Source organism: Camelus dromedarius, chromosome 5 (assembly GCF_036321535.1).
Source record: "Camelus dromedarius isolate mCamDro1 chromosome 5, mCamDro1.pat, whole genome shotgun sequence".
Classification (NCBI taxonomy): domain Eukaryota; kingdom Metazoa; phylum Chordata; class Mammalia; order Artiodactyla; family Camelidae; genus Camelus; species Camelus dromedarius.
In genome coordinates, this window is record NC_087440.1 from 5,422,622 (window position 1) to 5,444,337 (window position 21,716).

The 21,716-nt window shown below is 49.9% G+C and overlaps 1 protein-coding gene across 6 annotated transcripts in view; it reads right to left on the minus strand.

Annotated features, from left to right (window-relative positions):
- The window catches only part of TLN2 (talin 2), a 395,887-nt gene that overhangs the window by 33,876 nt on the left and 340,295 nt on the right, over positions 1 to 21,716 (minus strand). For 5 of the 6 annotated variants that reach the window (XM_064485540.1, XM_064485542.1, XM_031452945.2 and 2 more), the window contains 6 exons: positions 19,548 to 19,667; positions 12,474 to 12,620; positions 6,440 to 6,606; positions 5,343 to 5,526; positions 1,951 to 2,076; positions 1,633 to 1,749 (listed from right to left, as the gene is read on the minus strand). In XM_064485540.1, coding sequence (XP_064341610.1) covers positions 1,633 to 1,749; positions 1,951 to 2,076; positions 5,343 to 5,526; positions 6,440 to 6,606; positions 12,474 to 12,620; positions 19,548 to 19,667 — 861 coding nt within the window. The remainder of the gene's footprint in view (positions 1 to 1,632; positions 1,750 to 1,950; positions 2,077 to 5,342; positions 5,527 to 6,439; positions 6,607 to 12,473; positions 12,621 to 19,547; positions 19,668 to 21,716) is intronic. The other variant, XM_064485544.1, reaches the window with a different exon arrangement.

A 21,716-nucleotide genomic window follows, 5' to 3' on the forward strand; every position in this document is an offset into this window, starting at 1 on the left:
CTGTGAATTATTTAACACACACGCACGCACGCACACACCACCTTTAGAGAAGCTGAAATAAATTAACCATGGTAAGTGAATATCCCACTTTAAAGTTCCAGCTGCCAGTCAAGCCAGTGGTTCCTGCTTCCAGCCCACCTGCCTCGGCTCTGACATGAGTGATGGGTGCTCGGGCTGGCCCTGCACGCGAGGACACCCGAGCCAGGTGGGGTTGCGCTACCTTCAGCCCTAGGGAGCCGTGTTTCAGCAGGGAAATCATCCGTTGGGCAGAAGGGAGGACCCAGCCAGCATCTCTACTGTGTGCCAACCAGTGCCAAATGTCACTATCCTCCTAAAAATGAATAGCTGCAAACAGGGCACCCAGGACCACCCGGAATACTACAGATTAACGCACGTGGACAGAGCCCTCCACGCTAACGTGGGCCTTGGGTCACATGCTCCTTTGGAAACCTCTGTCCATGGAAATGTGTGATCTGGGTCCATTCTAAACCACGTTGCTCTACTTAGGTTGACCACGAGTCTGATCTCAAGAAAGTTCCAAATTTCAAATCTCCTTCATTGTCACCATGCAGCCCACCCATACCTGTCAGAACTTATGTCCAGACTTTTGTTAAGAAACACCCAGCCCGTGAGGGCAGGTGAGCCCCAGGCAGCACTGTTTTAAGGATACTGCTAAGTTTTTAGTTTCCTCTTTATGTGAGAACTAAGCACAACATTAACCAAAGTAGGATTCATTAAAAAGTGGAGAAGAGAATCCAAGGCTCTACCACCAAAGCCCAAGAGAAGGGCTCAGGAGTCCCTGACACTCAGGGGCTTGTGGCCTTTGCCAGGTGATGCTCTAAAGAAGCAGAACTACTGGGAGCTAAGACAGGTCCCCACTCCCCCTCCAAAAGAGAAGCATCATCTATGATCAGATCTCCTATTAAAAAGAAACCTCAGCTTGAAACTACTCATTTTCAGCATATTTCTATTTCTAGGGATTTAGGATGAGTCACTCCACAGCCATCATGGGATCAAAAGAACAGGCGTGACCACAGTAACCCCAAGACACGCTCGCTCTCCAATGCTGGAACGAGGCAAGGGCGAACACGGGGTCCACGTCTCTGAGGTCAGACACCTCACACAGAAGGCAGCTGGATTTCAAAGGGAAATGTCTCAGGGAAAGCCATCCAGGTTTTTCTAAGAGCGAACCTCAGACTTCCAAACCCCTATGTGTGCAGCCGTGTGAGCTGTTGCCAATGGCAACAGGCACCAAGAGGGGCTGTGTGTGGTGGGACACTGTACACGTCATTTCAAATCAAGGCGAGTGTGTGCAGCCACCCCGAATGTTCCTTTTGCCAGGACCCTCCTGGAGTGTTTTCGTTTCATTCTGCAGTTTTAGTGGAATGAAACCTGAATAGTCCCAAGCGATATATTTCAGTTCACTTAATTACAAATCGATCCTAGCCAAACTCGGAAGTGGTCAGTTTCACACAGTGTCTCCATTATACAAAGCTACCAGCAGGCAGGTGAGAGGCCTCCTTAGCTCAGGGGCTCCAGGTAAAACCTCTTCATGCTAAAAATCTCAGAGAAGCTGCACTGAGGTCGGCTGTCGGACTCGGGGCCCGAGGGAGGTGACGGGTGGCTCCTTACTGTGAGCTCCTGCTTCATGTATTCGATGGTGGCCTCAAGCGCCCGTGTGCCCCGCGTGGCCTCGTCCTCCACCGCCTTCACAGTCTTGAGGAGGGAGGTGACATTGGTCACCATCACCTGCATGGGAAGAGGGGCCGAGAGAAAAGGGAGCGAGCTAGGTCTGACCCCTTCTTTTAGTTCCAGACCTAATGCCACAGGTAAAGTGCCTCCATTTAAGTGAGAAAGGAGCTCAGATGTACATCCTCCGTCACTCTTGAATGTGCCTCTCTCACTCTTGCACCCCCAGCTTGCCTGCCCCTGGCTGGGGCTCCACTCTACCTTGGCGGCCCCCTTGAGCTGGTACATGGAGGGGTCGTCTGCAGGCTTGCTGGCAGCTCCCTTGGTGGCACCAATGAGATCTGAAAGGGCCTTGGCCACGTCTTTGATGGCATTGATCAACACCACCTGAAAGAGAGCATGGCCCCGGGTGAATGGGCTGCCCCGAGGGCACGCGGCCAAGGGCAGGGGGTGGCAGCCGGGAGGTGGGGCTCTCCATCACAGCCCCAAGGCTTCAGCAAGGCAGAAGCCCCAGCAGCCACCCTTGGAGACTCTGATGCAGGAGTCTGGGTGGAGGTCCAGAATCCAGACTTGAAGAAGCTCCCCAAGGGAGGCAGGTGCTGAGCCGGGACGCAGAAGCCAGCTACATCTTGCAGGTTCAGAAACACCTCCCAGCTGCTGGCCCTGCTGACCAGTTGCCTGTGAAGGCGGCTAAGCAGACACCCGAGGAGTGACACCACCCACCTGAGCCCGGAATTGGGTCATCCGAACCACTGAGCACAAAATGCAAGCCTCCTGCCCTGACCCACAAGGTCCCCGTGGCAGCCCGCCTGCACCCCCAGCTTTGGGTCCTGGGGTTCTGACTCCCTCAGCGTGCTACCGGCACGTGGGTCTGTCCTTCCTCTGCATTGGAAATCCTCCCTCATTCCTGCTTCAAGGATTCTCCCGTTGTTCCTCTCTCTGCCTGGAACCCGGCTCTCCCCATCATTCAGGTCTCAGCTCAGCTGTCATGTCCTTGGAGACCCTTCCTGACCACTCGAGCTGCGAGCTTACCCCCATCACAAGCCCATCAGCCGGCCCTGTTTTGTTTATAGCAGTCAGCAGTATGTGGAATTACTTTATTATGTATGTACTAATACGTCTGTCTTCTCTCCTGGCCTGGGCTTCTGTCTGTTGTGTTTTGTACTCAGACCAGGGCCTGGCGTGTACTGGGCATTCAGTAAATACGGAGTGAATGAGTACACAGATATACCCCCACGTAACACTGGACATAACACAGGATTTTCACTCTTCTAATTGAACGGAGACCACAGGCCACCTCTTCTGTACGCTAGACTTGGAATCCCAAGTCCCAGGCACACTTAGGAATTACCCAACATTGGGCGTGACATTTAAGTCTTCTGGGTCCGGCAGCTACAACAACAACTCCTACTTCTGTAACAACACCAACTTCCCTTCACTGAGGGTTGTGTTCCTGGGGCTGAGCCAAGCACGATGTACATGATCTTGTTTCACTCTCACCACTGCTGTTTCCAGTGAGAACTACGATGCTCATGTCCACACTCCCAGAGCCCGGGGAATGGCAGGGGTGAGATGCGGACCCTGGTCTGTGATCCCAAGGGCCACAGTCTTCACCTCCACAGGGTATGAAGCTCTATGGCCCCCACTCCTCATCTCTAAAGGGGTCCGTGGCACCAGCCTTGCCTGTCTCACTGCACTGCTGCCGGGATGAACTGGATAACAGACGTGGAAATGTCTAAGAAACTCGAGCATCCCAGACAGCTGTAAGCACAGCAACGCTGTGACTGGACACCCTCTCCATCCCCATCCCATGCTGTCTCACCCACAGGGCACACGGGATCTCTGCCAACCTCTGAAACCACAGGGCAGGTCAGTTTGTGACGGGGCTCATGAGGAGGGCGGCGGTGGGGACCACACACTGGCTCCTGAGATTGCAGAGGGCAGGGGCAGCCGGCAGGTGTGCGGCCAACACCCGGTGTTCACTGCCCCATCTGGGTCCACTGGGCAGTGACCAGTGAGTGGGTGCACTTTTCTGAGGGGATATTTTCCACTGGTGGTCTCAAAAGAGGCTGGAGCTCTCGGGCATGCAGACCATTTGGGAGTTAAGACTCTACACAATCCGATACATTTCTCTGTGTGCAAAGATTTAAATCCTCTCGGCTGACTCACTTCTGCTAAAGCTGAGCCAGGCTCGGGGAGAGCGTGGGTTCCAACCCCCCGAGCGGTTTTTGGGCTTTTCCTTACTCCACGGGGGTAAGAACAATACCGAGGCCTAGACTTCTGGGAATGCTTGGAATTCCAGAGGGCAGCCAATCTGAGCTCTGATGTTATCAAAGAGAAAGCCAGCAGGAGTCAAAAGGCAACGCACTGAACGTTTCCCTCACGGAGTTCTGCTCCACTGGAGAGCGCTGGGAAGGGAAGGGTCACTGCCGCGTGGGAGCCAAGCCCGCGGCCGTGTGTTCCCCAGATCGGCAGCTGCGGCCAACACGGGCGCTGGATGGTAGGGGTTCTCTACCCAGTGCTGTGCCAGTGGGCCTAACAGGCTCCCTACTGAGTGAGTATGGTTTAAGCAGTGAAAACTGAAGTGTTTATCACTTAATGGTGCTGAGGTTGAAACCACAGAGGGATCGTTCAGCTCTGCACTCGGGAATGGGTAGGCTCCCTTAACGATGGCCATGGCTGGCTGTTGGTTCAACTATGGTTCCCCGCCTTAGGAGATGATGGGCCAGGCTTGGGCCAAGGACCCTGAGATAGCATCAGTGATGCTAAACCTGGGGCAGAGAGTCAGAGCGTGGGGGTCCAGCTCCTCTCCCTCCTCCCCTTCAGCGCCAAACTTGCCCAGCGGCTGCCTATACACACTGGCTTCCTTCCTCACCGGCCTGGCCACTCCTCACCACCAGTCCTGGCGGGGCGGCACTGCCCTCCGTGACCCTGGGGCTGGGGGCCGGCTCTCCCACATGCATCTTCCTTGCTCCTGGGTGGTGTCTCGGGTGGGCTGAAGCGCTCCCTCCTCTCGACACCAGGCCCCCGGCTTCCCTCTGCCCTGCTGCCGCTGCTGCTCAATCTCCATGGGCATCTCCGTCACCTAAGACGGTCCCAGCTGGTGGACTCCTCAGCTGTGCCCTGACGCCTTCTTCTGCCCCCCCCCCCGTGCCCTTCCTTCCCTGCAGTTGCAGTCACTGTCTGGTAACAACCCCTGACTCCACGTCCCCAACCCTGAGCAGGCTCAAGGCCACTCACTCGTTCCATCTGTGGGTCCCTCCAGAATGTCCAGTGCAACACGCCCCAAACTGAACTCACCTTCATCTCCGCCCAAGCCAGACCGCCCCCCAGGGAGCATTCACTGACCTAGCCTGGCACCCTGGCCTCCACCTCCTCCCTTGTCTCCAAACTCTCCCTGCGTCCAGTCGTTCACCAAGCTCGGCTGAGTCTTCTTTTCAGATTCCTCTCGAATCTGTGGGCCTGTCTCCAACCCCACGGCCGCACCACGGTCCATGCCACGACCTTGCCTGGACGGTGCTTCCTACCGGTTCCCCCAAACCATGGATCCACAAGCACATACAGTCTACTCCAAAAGTTCTTATTCTGCATTTGGCTTCTTCTGAGGCCTGGTGCACGGTGTTTGTGGGAACGCAAGCCCCACCCCTACCTACCTGGGTCTCGGGGTCGTCAGAGCCCAGGCTGGCGGCCCCCAGCTTGACCACCTCGGCGAGCTGGGTGATGGTGGCTGCTGAGGACTGGGCCGCCTGGGCCAGCTTTTCTGGAGTGGATGCGGCCCCCGACACCAGCAATTTCGTGTCTTCCACCAAGGCCTTGGCTGTCTTCAAAATGTTCTCCCTGTTAAGGTGGGAAGGGCAAGGGGAGGGGAGAGACACAGGGCAGAGCTTGGTCACTGGTAGTTGGCAAGAAAAGAAACCCTCCTAGGGTCTTTCGTTAAAGGGCGTTGAGGAGAGCGGTGACGTGTTTCTACTCCCTTAACGGGGGGCTCTCATCTTCCAGGCAGGAAAGATGGGAGAGGAGAGGAAAGTGGACCCAGAATTCACATCAAGTTTCAGGCCCACCAGTTCGGCCTCCTTGTCCTGCCCTGCAGCTGTTTTCCCGTGGTTCCCGCGATCTCAGAGAACACTTCATAGCTACAAGGGGTTGGGAGGATACATGGGGCAGGGGACCCCGCCTGGGACAATAAGAGCCCAAGGGGCTCTGGAAGGGAGGACAGAACACCGGGAATCTCCTCCCCAGCCCAGCCCTGGGGCTGAAGAGAGAGGAAAAATAGGTGCCGGACACATGGTGAGGAGATGGGGCGTCTCCAGCAGCAAGCGGAGACCCTGGCCCCAGCCTCTGGAGCAGAGCCTGAAGGACCAGCCCAGGAGAGACAGCAGGCTCCGAGCTTCACTCCCCATTTAGGTAAGAGCTAAATGCCCGTCCTGGCCACTTCCAGTCTCACTGGGATTAGTAAGCAAATCAGAGGCACAGCTTTCTTCCAGCTAAAAAAGCAAAAAGACCACAAAGGTATCCTCTGCTGGAGGACCAGATATAGGCTGTGAAAGGCAAACCTGGAAAATGAACCTGTTTACAGTTGACAAAAGGCACTTATGTTGACTACTTGGTTCACTTTCCCAACTTGAGCATCTTGTTGAAATCGAAACAGATAATCACATTTCTGGCTCTTGGGTACCATCTCCAAAGTCCATGAGGCCACACTGAACCTCTTCCCATCCAGGAGCCCCCAGGATGGCATCTACTCCCATACCTGTGATCTGCGAAGGTCTCGTTGTTCTCTGCATTCAGGGTCCCTGCAGTTGCAAACATAATGGTGGTGTCCAGGTCGGCGATGATCCCGGACACGGCAGTGGCAGCTGTAATACATGCCTGGGTCCCCTTGTTCCCAGCCTGAAGAGCTGACAGCACCAAGGACACCTGTAGACAGAGAAGAAATGTTGACGATACAGAGAAATGGAGAAAATGTAACCCAAAGGTCTTCAGATTCAAAAAAACACTAAAGAATGCTCAAAAAATAGAAGAGGAGGAAACTCTTCCAAACTCATTTTATGAGGCCAACATTACCTTGATACCAAAATAAGGGAAGGGTGCCACGAGCAAAGAAAATTATGGGCCAATATCCCTGATGAACATAGATGCAAAAATCCTCAACAAAATATCAGCAAACTGAATTCAACAACACAATAAAAGTATTATAAACAACAGTCCAGTGGGATTTAGTCCAGGGATGTACGGATGGTTCAACATCTACATTTAAGTCAGTGTGATGCACCCCATTTATAAAATGAAGGCTAAAAACCATATGGTCATCTCCATAAATGCAGAAAAAACATTTGACAAAATTCAACAACCACGATGATAAAAACTCTCAACAAAGTGGGTATAGAGGGAACACAGCTCAACATAAAGGCTACCTTCAAACAACAGGTTCACAGCTAATGTTATACTCAAAGGAACAAGACCAGGAATAAGACAAAGATGCCTACCCATAACACCTTAATTCAACACAGTATTGCAAGTCCTAGCCAGAGCAACGAGACAAGAAAAAGAAATAAAAAGCATCCAGATTGGAAAAGAATAAGTAAAGCTGTCACTATTTGCAGATGACATGGTATCATACATAAGAAATCCTGGAGCTTCCAGGAAAAAAAAAAAGTTAGAACAAATGAATTCAGTAAAGTGGCAGGATACAAAATCAATATACAAAAACCTGTTGTGTCTCTCTACACTAATAACAAACTATTAGAAAGAGAAATCAAGAAAACAATCCCACTGACAACTGCATCAAAAAGAATAAAAAACTAGGAATATATTTAACCAAGAAGGTAGAAGATGCATATATTGAAAACTACAAGGCATTAAAGAAAGAAATTGAAGGCACCAATAAGTGGAAAGATATTCCGTACTCATGATTTGGAAAAATATTGTTAAAATGTATCTGTACTACTGAAAGCAATATATAATTCAATGCATTCCTTATCAAAAGTCCAATGGTGTTTTTCACAGAAATAGAACAATTGTAAAATTTGTATAGAGCCATAAAAGACCCCAAACAGCCAAAGCAATCTTGAGAAAGAAAAACAAAGCTGGAGGCATCACACCCCCGATTTCAAATTATATTACATAGCAATAGTAATTAAAACAGTATGGTATTGGCATAAAAACAGACGCATAGGCCAATGGAACAGAACTGAGAGCCCAAAAATAAACCCATGCATGTGTGGTCAATTAATTTATGACAAAGTATCCAAGAATATACAACGGGGGAAAAGACAGTCTGTCCAACAAATGGTGTTGGGAAAATTAGACAGCCGCACGCAAAAGAACGGAACTATCTTTATACACAAAAATGAACTCAAAATGGGTTAAATGTAAGACCTGAACATAAGACCTGAAACCATAAAACTCCTAGAAGAAAATATAGGCAGTAACCTCCTTGACATAGGTCTTGGTGATGGTTTTTTGAATCTGACAAGCACGCAACAAAACAAAATAAAAGCACACGCAAACAAAAACAAAAATAAAAAAGTGGGACTACGTCAAACTAAAAAGCTTCTGTAAAGTAAAGAAAACCGTCAACAAAATGAAAAGGCAATCTACTGAACGGGAGAAAATACTTGCAAATCATGTATCTTATAAACATATAAATAACTAATTATAGCTCAATAGCAAAAAAAAAAGGTCTGATTTTAAAAATGTGCAGAAGATCTGAACAGACATTTTTCCAAGGAAGGCATACAGATGGCCAAAAAGTACATGGAAAGATGCTCCACATCGTTAATTATCAGGGAAATGCAAATCAAAAGCACAAGGAGATAGCACCTCACACCTGTAATAACAGTTATTAACAAAAAGACAAGAAGTAACAAGCATTGGCAAAGATGCAGAGAAGAGGCTGTGCGTGGTTGATGGGAATATAAATTGGTGCAGCCCCATATAAAGATCAGAATGGAGGTTCCTCAAAACATTAAAAATAGAACTAGATATGATCCAGCAATTCTACTTCTGGGTATTTATTCAAAGAAAACAGAAACACTAACTGGAAAAGATACATGCACCCCCATGCTCACTGCAGCATTATTTATCATAGCCAATATATGGAAAAAACCTAAGTGCCCATTGATGGATGGATGGATAAAGAAAATGTGCTGTATATATACACAATGGACTACTATTCAGCCATAAAAAAGAATGAAATCTTGATATTTTTGAAATATGAATGGATATCAAAGACATTATGCTAAAAGTCAGAGAAAAACAAATACTGTGTGATCTTTCCTATATGTGGAATTAAAAAAAAAAACCCACCAAGTTCATAGATAGAAAAGAACAGACTGGTGGTCATCACAGGTGGGAGATGGGAGGTGGGAGAAATAGGTGAATTGGTTTTATTTTAGTTTAAAGAAATTGAATAAAAATGAAAACAAAACAGAAAACAACCAACCTCATAAAAAAGATCAGATTTGTGGTTATGGCTGAGGGAGATGAGATTGGATGAAGGTGGTCAAAGGCACAACCTTTCCAGTTCCAAGGTAAGTATGTATTGGGGATGTAACCTACAACATGATGACTAGAGTTAACACTGCCTTGTCATCTCTATGACAGTTCTTAAGAGTAGATCCTAAGAGCCCATCTCACAAGGAAAAAAATATACACATATATTCTTTTTGTAGTTATATGAGATGATGGATGTTAACTGAACTTACTGAAACCATTTCATGACAGTTCTAAGACAAATCACTATGCTATACAACCAAGACTTATACAGCACTGTATGCCAATTATACCTCAATAAAACTGGGAAAAAATATTAAAAACAAGAACAAAACCCTGCATTTTCTCTCCAGGAGCCAATGCGGCTTAGGTGTGACCAGCACCGTTGGAGTCCACAGCCTGTCCAAACACCATTTGCTAGCCAGACGACCTCAGGTAGGCTGCTTCACTGCTCTAAGCTTCAGTGTCCTCATCTGGAAAAGGGGGCTATTACTTCTTGCCTATCAGGGTTGGGAGAGGAATAAATGGGCAGAAAAATGTATGTAAAGTACTTGGCACTTAGTAAGTGTTTGGTAAAGGGCAGATGATCCATTTATTTGATTATGTTTCTGACGCCACCAAGAAGGATAACGATCAGGCTCCCATGAAAAGTGTGGCCGTTCTGTCCCGTCTGATCAGGTTTTCTGTAGAACAGCCCTCTGCTAACACTCATCACTCCTCCCTTGGCTGCCTCTGTTTTTTTTGTTTTTTTTTTTAACTGGCGGTACTGGGGATTGAACCCCAAACCTCGCCCATGCATGTGCTCTACCACTAGCTATACCCTCCCCGCTGCCTCTTGACTGGAAATTCTTCACAGTTGACCCCAGAGGGCCTGGAACCCAGAGGGGATCCCCTCATGTAACCTTCCCATCCCATCACTCCCTTTGAGGCAGGAGGGAAGGGGGCAGGGCACAACCATGAAAAGAATGACACAGCAATTAGCACCAACATGGCAGAAGATTCAACTCCCAGAAGACCTTGAGCTTCGTTATATGCTCACTGTAATACCACAGCATGGTAAATGGCCCTCCCACAGGTGCCAGGACAGTTTCAAGGCTGACTATAAAAGGTCAAAAAGTGGCTAATGGCTGAGTACCCCGGGAATCCCAGCCCCTTCCCCAAAGTAGTTGGAATAATTCTCCCACTTGTTACTATATGAAATTATTGAGCCCATAAAATCTAACAACCCCACACCTCGTGGCCAATCTCACTTTCCTAGAGGGCTCCATGCTCTGAAGTCGCCTCTCGCCTTCGGAGACGACTCCGTCTATTGAGTATGTATCTCTGAATAAATCTACCTTTGCTCTACTATGGCTCGCTCTTGAATTCTTTCCTGTGTGAAGCCAAGGACCCTCACTTGATGGGGTGCATCCCGGGGACTCGTCTGAGACCTGTGGCATGGCCATCCTTTCACGCCCCATTTTTCCTGTATCACCTTGAGCCAGCGCCCACCACCGAATAGTAATTCCAGGGACCTAAGGGGCCAGCAGTTTGGCTAAGGTGTTCACTTCAGTGTCAGAAACCCTTCATTGGCACCTGTCACCCCTCCAGTACGCCCTCACATTCCTAGAGACACTTTCCTACAAGGCAAACTGGACCCACTCCACCCCTGGGTATGGCTCTCCCCCAGGCTGTGGAAAGAAGGTGTGCTCCCTTCACATCCAGGTCCCACCTCCCAGGTTCCCTCCAATTCTTGCCACACCAGATCCTCCTTCCTTCCCCAGCCAGCCGCTCTCTTCCCCTTATGGGTCTGTTCTCATGGCTGGGGGGACTCAGACCCTAGCAAGACAGGTAAGAACAGCACCAGGGAAGATGGGAGGGCAGGAGAGAAAAAGGTAGGGACAGATAGCAGGAAACCACCCAGAAGGCCAGCCGCCCCCCGCCCCGATCCTTCTCCTGGTGCCCTGAGTCTGGGAGCCTCTGCTGGGAGCAGTATGATGGAGGCCAGCTCAGGAGGACCACGGTGCTTGGCCACGCTGGCCAACATCAAGCAGCTTAAACCCTCTCCTCCCCTCCCTTGGGGCTCCATTCCAAGGTCCTCCATGGGGGGACCTGGCATGAGTAACTTTAACAACAAGGACGGGCTTTGAAAGGAGGAAGAATGCCTTCCTCGAGTTGAGAGATTTATTTCCTCGTCCTGGGGAGTCCAGGGAGGTCCTGTGGGCTGGGGTAGACGGCCAGACTGATGCTCGGCTGCGGCGAGGGGCCATGTACAGAGTAGCCTCTGTAGTGGCAGCTTCCAGAGGAGGGTCCCCGCCACCCCTCGAGTCCTGCTGCCAAGCGTCTGAACAGTGCCGAGCTCTATGTCCTATGACCCAAGTGAAGGAGAGGGAAAAGGCAGCAAAGACGGATGCCACAGCCCACACCGCAGGCGGCCTGCACAGGGGCTGCCCTGAAAACGACGACTCCGAGAAATAAGCCAAGCAAACCATCAGCAAACTGCGGGAGAGTCAACGAGCTGCTGGGACGGAAGGGACATTCAGAATGGGGTGCCGTGAACCAGGGAGAACGTCCTGGGAGAAGGGAGTGCTGGAGGGCAGAGACAGGGAACAGCAAGCAGCCAGGATGATTAAATGCTGAACGGTGCCCCTGGCACCGTGCCAAGCTCTTCTACACAAATTGCCACGTTTAATTTTCACAACTCACGGGCCAGGCATTCATTCTGTTTCCTCATCCTCACTTTACTGAAGGAAGTCGAGGCTTGGCAGGGCGAAGTAGCTTAGCTGGGAGCCCAGAGCCCCATGCACCACGCTATGGGATCCTCTCTACATCAGCTGTGGCTGGAGTCAGAAAACGGCCTGCGGACTCCTGCTCTCCCACCGGGTGACGTAGCCCTCCCCACTTCACTGTCTCATCTGGAAACAAAGGGGCTGCAGAAGAGGAGCTGTGGGGCCTTCTCGCTCAGCCCTCACACCTGGGAGCCTCTCTGAGAAGGCCCGGGGGCAAAATTGTCAAGAGGGGGCTGCAGGGAGAGGCTCCTGGCGCTCTGTGACTTGGATGCCCTCTGTGCAGTCTGTCTGCAGAAGAGCCCTGCGGGTGACAACCGGGGCCCAGACCTCTGGGGGACAGTCCCCCACACACTTTCTCAGGACTGTGGATCACGCCTGATGCGCCCTGTCCCTGGGGAGACCCTGGGAGGGAGGGAAGACAACTGGACCTGACCCACCTGGATGGTTTTTGGCTTAATTTTCAGGTGCATCCCTGGTCCCGGAGGGTCACCATGCCTGCCCACCCCTAAGGCTGTTCCTTACCTTCTCCGTGACAGTGCGGGCACACTCAATCAGCTCCCTCTTGGTGTAGCTGTCCGTCGGGCACACCTGGAGGGCCCCCGCCTTCTGCACCAGGAAGATGCAGCCGTGGCCCAGGTCCTGCACCCGAGTGCGAATCTGGAAGCCGATCTGTGGAGGCAAGCCCAGGGTGGGGAGGGAGAAGCCTGACGGACCTGCCGTGGAGGTCTGCCCCACGTGGAAAATTTCTCCTACGTCCTAGGGGAGCCTGGCTAGGAAAATTCCACTGCTGTTAGGAGTCTCTGCTTGGTGAAGTACGGAATTTGGTGGATTCTGCTTCCCTTTTTAGAGACTGTAAAATGCCCACAGGAAGCAAGCTTAATAATATTGGTTACCTTTCCTGGTGTATTGTTTATCTGTATCCTGAGCCACTAGGTAAGAATGTTAATTAGATGAACTCTGTGGGATTATTCATTCATTTATTGAGCCCCTACTGTGTGTCAGGGCCTCTTTTAAGCAGGTAACGCATTTAATTTCATTTATTCCTTACAAAAGCCCTAGAGGGTAATTAGAAGTTCAGAATATATAGCTTTAGTATAAAGCATATTTGAAAGTGTTCAGATTCTTGCAAAATTGCTGTGTTTACCAACCAGAACGCCCCCTTCCTCAGCAACCATGCTGGGCCCACGCTTCCTTTCTCTCGAGCCAGGTGGAGGTTTCCTTAAAAAGTCACATTTTGAGGGCTGCAGGCTCAGCAGGCATGCATTCTTTTAATGACCCCTGGGTTGTATGATTATAAAAGCTACTTTGCCTATAAGAAGCCAAATGAGCTCCACTCTGGGTCAGCTGCCAGCTGTCTCTTTATGGTGTAATAAATTCCACCTCTCCCTCCCGAAGTTTCCATCCTTCTGGCTTTGTTTCACATCAACTTTCATTTTGGTCTGATCAATACAGCCCAGGTAACCAACTACATACAAACAAAACACGTCTAAGCTAAGTGTTATTTTCAAGAATCCACCAGAGCCAGAAGCTGTGTGCTTAACCTTCCAGCATCTCTCAAGGATGGTTACTAAGCGATCTCAGGTTTTGAGAATAAAAGCTAGGAATCCACACACCTGGGGATCTGGGCCACCTGGGTGCTATCTCTGACCATCCTCCCACAAGTCAGAGTTTCAGGAAGAGCGACTTTGGGGAGCGAGGGGGCTGCAACATGTACTGCTTTCCGGGGGGAAAGGTTATTTCCCTGAACCTTCTGAAGCCCAAAGGATGTTTAAATCTATTTGGTAAAAAATTCTCCTGCCCTGGGAACTCGAGCTTCTGCTCTTTTGTGTGTCTTCTAATTGTATGTGAGCAGGTGCCACAGAGGCTTCGCAATCAGGCAGGGCTTCTTGTTAACCATACGACACGAGCATCACGCCGGGATCACCCAACATGGCCGCTCTGAAAACAGATCGGGACCAGGACAGCATCAAGGCCACAACTGAGAACGAGGGAGGCTCCGATTCTGCCCACAGAGCGGCAGTGCCATTTAAGGATATCTGTCTGCTGGGCATGCTCGCTGGTTAAACACAAGGTCAAGCTGAAGCAGGGAGATGCTCCATTAAAGTTTTACATTCAAGCTGGCTCTCAAGCATTTTCAGATCCATACAGTTTAACTCTAAGTACTCAAGGATCAGAGCTAATCTAAAGGCAAGAACTCAGCTGTCCAGCAAGGATGAGCACCGATCTCTAAAGGATAAGGTGCTAATGGGGAAGCCAGGTCAGGGGAAATGGAGGAAGAAACACTCACAGAACTTCAAAATAAAAAAGACCTTATGCATTCAACCTCCCCATTTTACAGATGAAGAGACTGAGGCCCAGAGAAGTGAGGTGATTGGCCCCAAAATCACACAGCTGGTCCCTGGCAAAGCGAGATGAGAATCCAAGTCTTTAATCCCAAGCACAGTGCTCTACTCATTAGCTCAGTGTTTTAATTTCCTTGATTTTTTTTCCACTTAACAGCAGAATCCTTTCCCACCCTCTAATAAAATCTCTCCCGGAACCTCAACATCTAAAATAGAAGCAATGTTATTACTATATTTTTCCTTTATGAGTTAAAATTTATATCCTTGACTCAAAAAGTCAACAAGGAGACTCAGTGATCCAGAGATGGGGTTACGAAGGCCACTGACAGCCTCGGCCACCAACTCATGTCTGTATTTGTGTTGAAAATCCTGTTCTATGTGTAACTAAAGCAAAAGGGAACAGTTTTCCCACAGTCCCCTGACCACAGCAGCCTGGGAAGATGCTGTGCGAGCCTGAGGTCTGCAAAAAACCACCCAGCGGCCCAGAGTAGGCCACTAGTGGCCCCGGTGGGTTACCATTTTGGCCTAGGATATGTTCAAGAGTCCATGTAGCTTTTCCCAACAGTTTTTATACAAATAGTGACACTATGTTTGAAAAGTGAAACTTGAGCCAAACGTGTGCAGAACTTCCAGAGCACGTCCCTGGGTCGGGATTCTGTAGAAGAAGGTGTGAAACCACTGGGCTAGAAAAGATCCAGACTCTGGAAGAGCCTTCGTGCATCTCTCCCACTCCCTGCACGGAGCCAAGTCTGAGCTTTCTGTTTGCAGAACGACAGGCCTCCACCTAGGGGTGGGAGGGAGAAGGAACCAGCTCCTGTGCTGTCCCAAACCTGAAACCTATCGGCCGACACGATGAATCGTGGGAAGACATCCCCGGTGACACTCTTATGCCCCCAGCTCCCTCTCAGAAGGCTGTGCCATAAAAACACACCCCAACGTCCTGACGCTCAGCCTCCCTCTTGGAGGTGACGTCATACATGCTGCAGAGGACCCTGTAAAGGCAACCCTGGAGGTGGCACAGCAGGTCATCAGGGCTGAAATCCCAGTTAGGAAGCACGAGGAAGACCAGTACCAGAAAGCAAAGGGATGAGACCAAACTAAGACAACAGTTGCAAAAGCTTTGGAGTTCTCAGTCAACCCAGGATTTGGTCCTGGAGTCGGGGTCTGTACCAGGTCACACAATTGTCTCCTACATGCCTGGAGAACCCTCTGGGGCATGGCCACGCAAACCTCTGACTGACTTGGCTGTGCGATCCTGTGTGGACAGCATGCAGGGGGATATGGTGTTACAAAGGACAAGTTTTGAACGTAACAGGAAGTAAGGATCTTAGAATGCCAGCCCCACCCCTGCTCCCAACCCTGCGCCCACGTGGGCAGCAGCAGAAAGGACCACGGAACTTGTTTCCAGCTCTACCCTCTCCTGGCCACCGGACTCTCTGGGTGAGCCCACTAACCTCATGGGGACTTTGTTTCCTCACCTGCGACACGGGACAGACCCTGCCCTTGCCCACCTCCAAGGCAGGTGGACAACCAAAGAGAAGGTAGGTTTAAAAAGTCAGCAAGCAGCAAGTGCCCCATGAATGTTCATTATCATGAAAAGAGAGCTTGGCGCAGGGCAAAAAGCAAGGGCCGCAACGGCCAGCACACCTGGCCGTGAATCCTGACTTTGACATATTTGCTTGTCAGCGTATTGCCTTGCTTAAAACATTCACTTATTCCCAAAAGTTATTTAAAAAGGGGCTTCCACACTAACTGTGGCAGCTGTGTGGGCCTGGGCAATTGATCAGCGCTCCCTGGGCCTCCTTGGTTTGCTTGTCTGGGAAATGGGGACGACAGAGGATTCTCGACTCACACACTGAAGCTGGGAGGTAAATGGGACGGTGCCCAGCACAGCACCGGCACCAGGGTGGCCTGGATAAACAGCTCGCGTATTCTCACCCTTCTCCCCCTGTGCAGGGGAGAGCTAGGGCACGTACACGAAGGACGGTAGACTCAACATCCTCTATGCAATTTCACGGAACATTCTGTACTGCTGGAGGAACATTCTAGAAAGGGGATGCAGTTTTAAGACGGTTTCAAACAGATAAGGGCTTTAAAAATGCTGCACTTCTCAAAGCAACACTAAACCTCTCTGCAAATAGGACCAGCCCCCAGAGTGATCCAACTTACCACCAGTGTTTATTAGAAAGGAATGTTGCTCCAAGACATAAACTCTGGAGTTCTAAATTGGCAGCTTTAGTAAAGCAATACTTGAACCTCAAGAAAAACCCTCAATCCCCTCTTCCTGCCCAAATAAAAGTAAAATGGAGAAGACTGTCTCCTGGTTTTGTGCCTTGAGGGAAATTAGAAGCCTGGCCTTCATGAAGGCTTGGATCTCGTTTCATTTGGAGGGTGTCTAAGAACCACAGATCCATTGTCTTGACTGCCTAAAACTACACAAAATGTACAGATCACACTCGGGCTTTCAGAACAATCCCATCTGAAACCAGGTCAAACAGAATTTGCCTGGGAGCGCTTGTGGACGTTGGAAAGGCAAGAATGGGTGTTATCTGACCAACTGGAGTTCCTCCTTCGATGGCAAACACGGCAGGAAAAACTAGTGTGTACCGCAGAGGCAGGGCATCACCCTGCCACCCACAGAAAGCGTGTCCCGGAGTGGAAAGTTTTAGGGACGTCTCGAGCAGACACTTCTCTCATCCGGGGGAAAGGGCTCTGGTTCTCACCACAGGCTCCTGACAAACGTTCCTGCCAGGTTTTAAGACACGCAGGATTACCCGTGGTTACGGCAACACGTCCTCAGAGACGGCGCCCCTGCCTTTGCATTTAGAAGCTGTGGCTCACGAGATCTACATTTTCTTTCTTCTTTTGTTTTTTTAAAGAGGAAACTTATCATAAATTGCAAAGTCGCCAGAGGGTTTTCACTTCTCTGAAAAAAGAAGTTTTCATAGGGATGTTAGCAAAAGGTTGAATTTTCCATGGAAAGATTAGCAGAGAAAGCTCGGGCTGGATGTTCAGAGGGCAGAGCTAGGACTTTTCCTGTGATTGTCCCATTCTGGAAAAGACCAAAACGCTGACTCGGCACAGCAGACAGCAGGACCGCAGGGAAGGGGGCGACTTCTTATTTGCCCTGGATATAAATATTTTCACATGCTGTGATGTGGGGCCCTCTTGGGTATACAAATAATTCCACAGACTTGGAATAAAAACCTGCCTTGCTTCAGGGATCTCCTAACCTTCTCAGTTTTCCCCCAAATATCTGTCTGGCAAATGCACACAAAGAATTTTCCTTCGCAAGCCACTGGTAATTTTATATTCTCTCTGCCCCTTTTCGCTCCAGGTCACACTGCTCGTGTGTCTGGAATGTAAAACACATCTCAAGATGCAATGGTGAAAAGGGAAAACCTTAATGGAACCATTAGCTGCTGCAAACGCAGGGCCAGGACCTAAAGCAACTTGCTCTCGTGCTTTTAGCAATGCGTTTTCTTTCCTGGCTGCTTTGGCATTTCTTTTGCATTTTGCCGCAATGATCTGAGTTGCATTTAGAATATGTGCTTGTGTCACACGTGGGGTGGGGTGGCTCATAAGAACTCAAAAGTGGAAAGGGCTTCATAGATCCCTGGGTATTTGCTCAGTAACTCAGGCAGGTCAGCACTGAAACCAATCAAGGCAGACGCATGTAGATTCCACCTTCAAAGATTTCTTGGGACAGAGATCCAAACCTCCCTCACGATCAGCCTCCTTTAGTTTCCAACCCTCTTGAAAAGCCAAACACTTCTTCCTTTTGCCCAACCAAACTTTCCCTGACTGTAACACTAGTTCTCTTACACTTGTTTATGAAATTCAAAATTACATGTTAATCACATGAATTACAAGTCCATATGATCCTACTAAAACAGGGAGTCGTTTAAAAAAAAAAAAAAGATGGCCTTGTGTAAAGAACCAACAGAATCCTGATGCAGGTCTCTGATAATTTTTCTTTCCTGGGAGTCACTTAACAGATTCATTGCAAATAGAATTATTCATGCCGCAGCCTAAATACTCAATCAATCTAAAATCTCAAACCACAGGCACTGTTAGAAACTCAAGTCATCCCATGCGGATATATATGTATGCAAGTACATATATATGATTCTCCCATTTACATGCATTGTTACAACGTACGTTAGAAAGTGACTGTGTTTGGGGTTTTCACTTCTGTAGTGTCTCTGGGAGTCTTTGTGAAGACATGCTTAGACCTGGCCCTCAGGACAAACAGCAGCACTGAGTAACTAGCGGACACTGACTGTCAACCCCAGGAGAAGGGAAGACGGCCACAACCTTCTGCCTTGACAGCCTGGCTCACTTAGGAGTGTTATGAACAGGATTTGCCCTCCATAAACAGCTCGCCGAATTTCATGGATGTAGTTACCTTCGTCTTCCCAGGGTCCCTGCAATCCACTCCATTATCCTTTATTGCAGACGGAGCTTCCTTTCTCTAAGGAGGCACACAGGAGCTCAGGCCTGGGCCCCTTCTGTGTGTTAACACTGATGTGTGTCCTCAGGCACCCATCCTGTGTGCTTGTCAATGGGCCACTCCATTTCTCGGAGCTATTAGACAGGGGACCTCTTAGAGAGTGACCTCTGGAGCTAAACTTTGGCCACTTAAAGACCCTTAAGGGTGCAGGTGTTCTGAGGCAAGCCTGCATTGGCCATTAAGGAAAGCGAGTTTAGGGAAGGCAGGACGGTAAGGAAGAGGGGTCCACAGGAGGTATAGGACAGGGATCTGGTTCAGCTCTTAAAAAGCCACCAACAATATTTGGGCAAGACTTTGATTCATGAAAGCAGGCTAGGTACACAGCTCTTTCCCAAGGGAGGGATAACTGAATCCTGCACTTGGCTGTTCTAACACTTCTGTAAGCCTTTGGGAAATACACACATAATTGAGGGGGACCGCTAAGTGGGAGGAGGAAGTGTGGTGCGTGCTCTGCCCTTGGCATCAGTGATGGGATAGGAGTCCTGGCAGAACACTGTAAACAGAGTCCTTCTGGTGAAAGCCCGTCTCCCCAGATGCCCCAGGTCTCTGTCAATCAGCCTCAGAAAGGACAGTGAGCCCTGAGCGCAGGCTGGGTCTAAACCTGGGGGGTGTGAGGGAATAAGCCTGGTTCTGGCTACCAGGCTGGGGTCTTCTGGGGGAGGAGCTAAGCTATGGACAGTTCCCCGGGAGTGGGCACCAGTGTGGGTTTGCTCCTTAAAACAGGGACTTAAGGTGGCAGACCTCCTCCGGTTCCGCCGTGGCTGCTGCCATCTGGCCCTGGAGAGCCAGGTGCCCATAGTCACTGGTCATTTGTGAAGCCAGTCCTCCCAACTCCTCCGGGTTAGTAACCGACTTAGTCATCTGGAAAAAGAAAACAAGCAAGACACAAACACACATACACACAGAGAAAAGCGTGAGAACCACGGGTTAATACCACCGGAAGCCAAAGGGTTTCATTCACTTTCAACCTTTTGGCTCGCACTGGGGGCTGGACGCTGGAGAGGGCGGTTCAAGCGAAGCGGGTGCTGCATCCTGTACCACAGGCCAGCAGGTCCCGGCCGGGTCAGTGGCAGCATGCTCAGGGTCAGGCCGTGCAGCATGGAGGCCGGGCCTCAGGGTCCCCTCTCTGGGAGGTGAGAACACAGCGTCCAGCCAGCCCTGCCCCGTGGGGTCCCCAGGGAAGTTCCCTAGAGAAACCGCAAGGGGGCGCAGCTCCCTGCAGCGCACACCCGGGTCACACGTGGCTCTGGGGCTGATCTGGTCTCTGGGAACCCAGAAGGGGGTCCCGCACCGCTGAGGGGGGCATGAGGACAGGGTCATTAGGAAATCGTGGCTCAAGTGATGGACACACCTAACATTTTGTTTTGGAGGAAGAAACTCACAGAATACAGCTTTGGAGTAACATTGTGCCAAAGAACGACCACGTTTCAGCCACAAATTTAGTGAAGAGTATGCTGCAGCCAAAATGGTCAAGTTCTGCCTTTTCTACTCTCAAGATATTCTCTATTTTCCCCTGTTTCACAGAAAAACTTAACTTACTCTACCTAGCGGACATGCTCGTTTCTAGTTTTTCCTCTTCTGATAAAAAAATGCCTCTTAGTTCCCAAAGGCAGTTTGAACCTGCCCCCCAGAAAGGTATCCATGTCCCTCTTGGGCCCAAGGCTTCCCCCCTGCCCAACCTGTTCCCTAGACAACAGTACTTTCTGTGGCATCTGAATTCTTTGTATTTAAAGGGCTTTAAGCAAAAAAAAAAAAACCCCAAAAACCTGTCATATGACTCTGCAGCCACTGAGGCTGGACGTGAACATGTGCCAGGTTTTGTCACAGGTTTTCAGCCAAGGTGTGGGTTCCCAAGGCATCAGGAAGTGTCACAGGCTTTCGGCCAAGGTGTGGGTTCCCAAGGAATGCATGCCGAACCCCAAGAGAACAAGGCTGTGCCAAGAGCTGTTCCATTTGAGGCCACAGTGATTCTGGGGGCCACCTGGGGTGGTGAGAGGACTCTCACCCGATCAGGGACCCCGCCAGCCACCTCAGGAGCCGGGGTCCTCAAGTGTGGACACGCAGGGTCAAGACGGGCTGGCCAAGAGCCTCGCCCAGGAGATATTCCAGAAACACCGTGGGGCCACTGGAACTGTTTCCCCCACTCTGGTGAGCTGCCCTGCGCTCCCTGCTCGGAGGATTTGGCACCGAGGGCTGCCAGATGTGACCTGCGTCCCCCCGAGCTCTCGAGCAGGGCCAGATCGGGGCCGACTCCAGCCTCCTCCCAGTCGCTGAGATGGGCACTGTTCCTCCCTCCCTCCCCAGCCCGAGTCCTTTTCAACAATGAGCCTGGCACAACTGCAGAGTTTCTAAGAACGAGCAGCAGCAGCTGGGGAAGCCTTTGTGGTCCAAGCTCAACCTCTAGTGGACACACGACTACATGACAAAACCGTCCAGAGAGGCGTTGGGCCTGATGGGGCAGGAACCACGTGGCGGTGCAGTCTCGTCCCTCCACCTCCGGCTGGAGAGGGGGGTAGCAACAAACAGGCGCCTTTCAGTTTTATCCTGTGACATCTGAGCCTTCAGAAGTTAAGAACTTTCTTACTATGTATGTCTATTAATTATCTGAGGACAACATTTGTCATTTTTTGGTACGACTTTTTAATCTATTGATAACATTCACTGTCTCTCAATGCCGTTTATATCTAAACATCCATATGATACAAATGGACTGCATTACATTTTGGCAAAAAACGAATAAATAAAAATTACCTCTAAAATTTACATGCCTTCTGCTGTCAGGAGAAAAAAATTTTTCTTATATAACCACACTTTTATTTTGCCTGGAAGACTGTTATTGCTATGTTATTGCTCATTGTAAGTACTGTCCAAGTATTATAATTCGATTCCATCAGTCAATCTCAGTTCTAT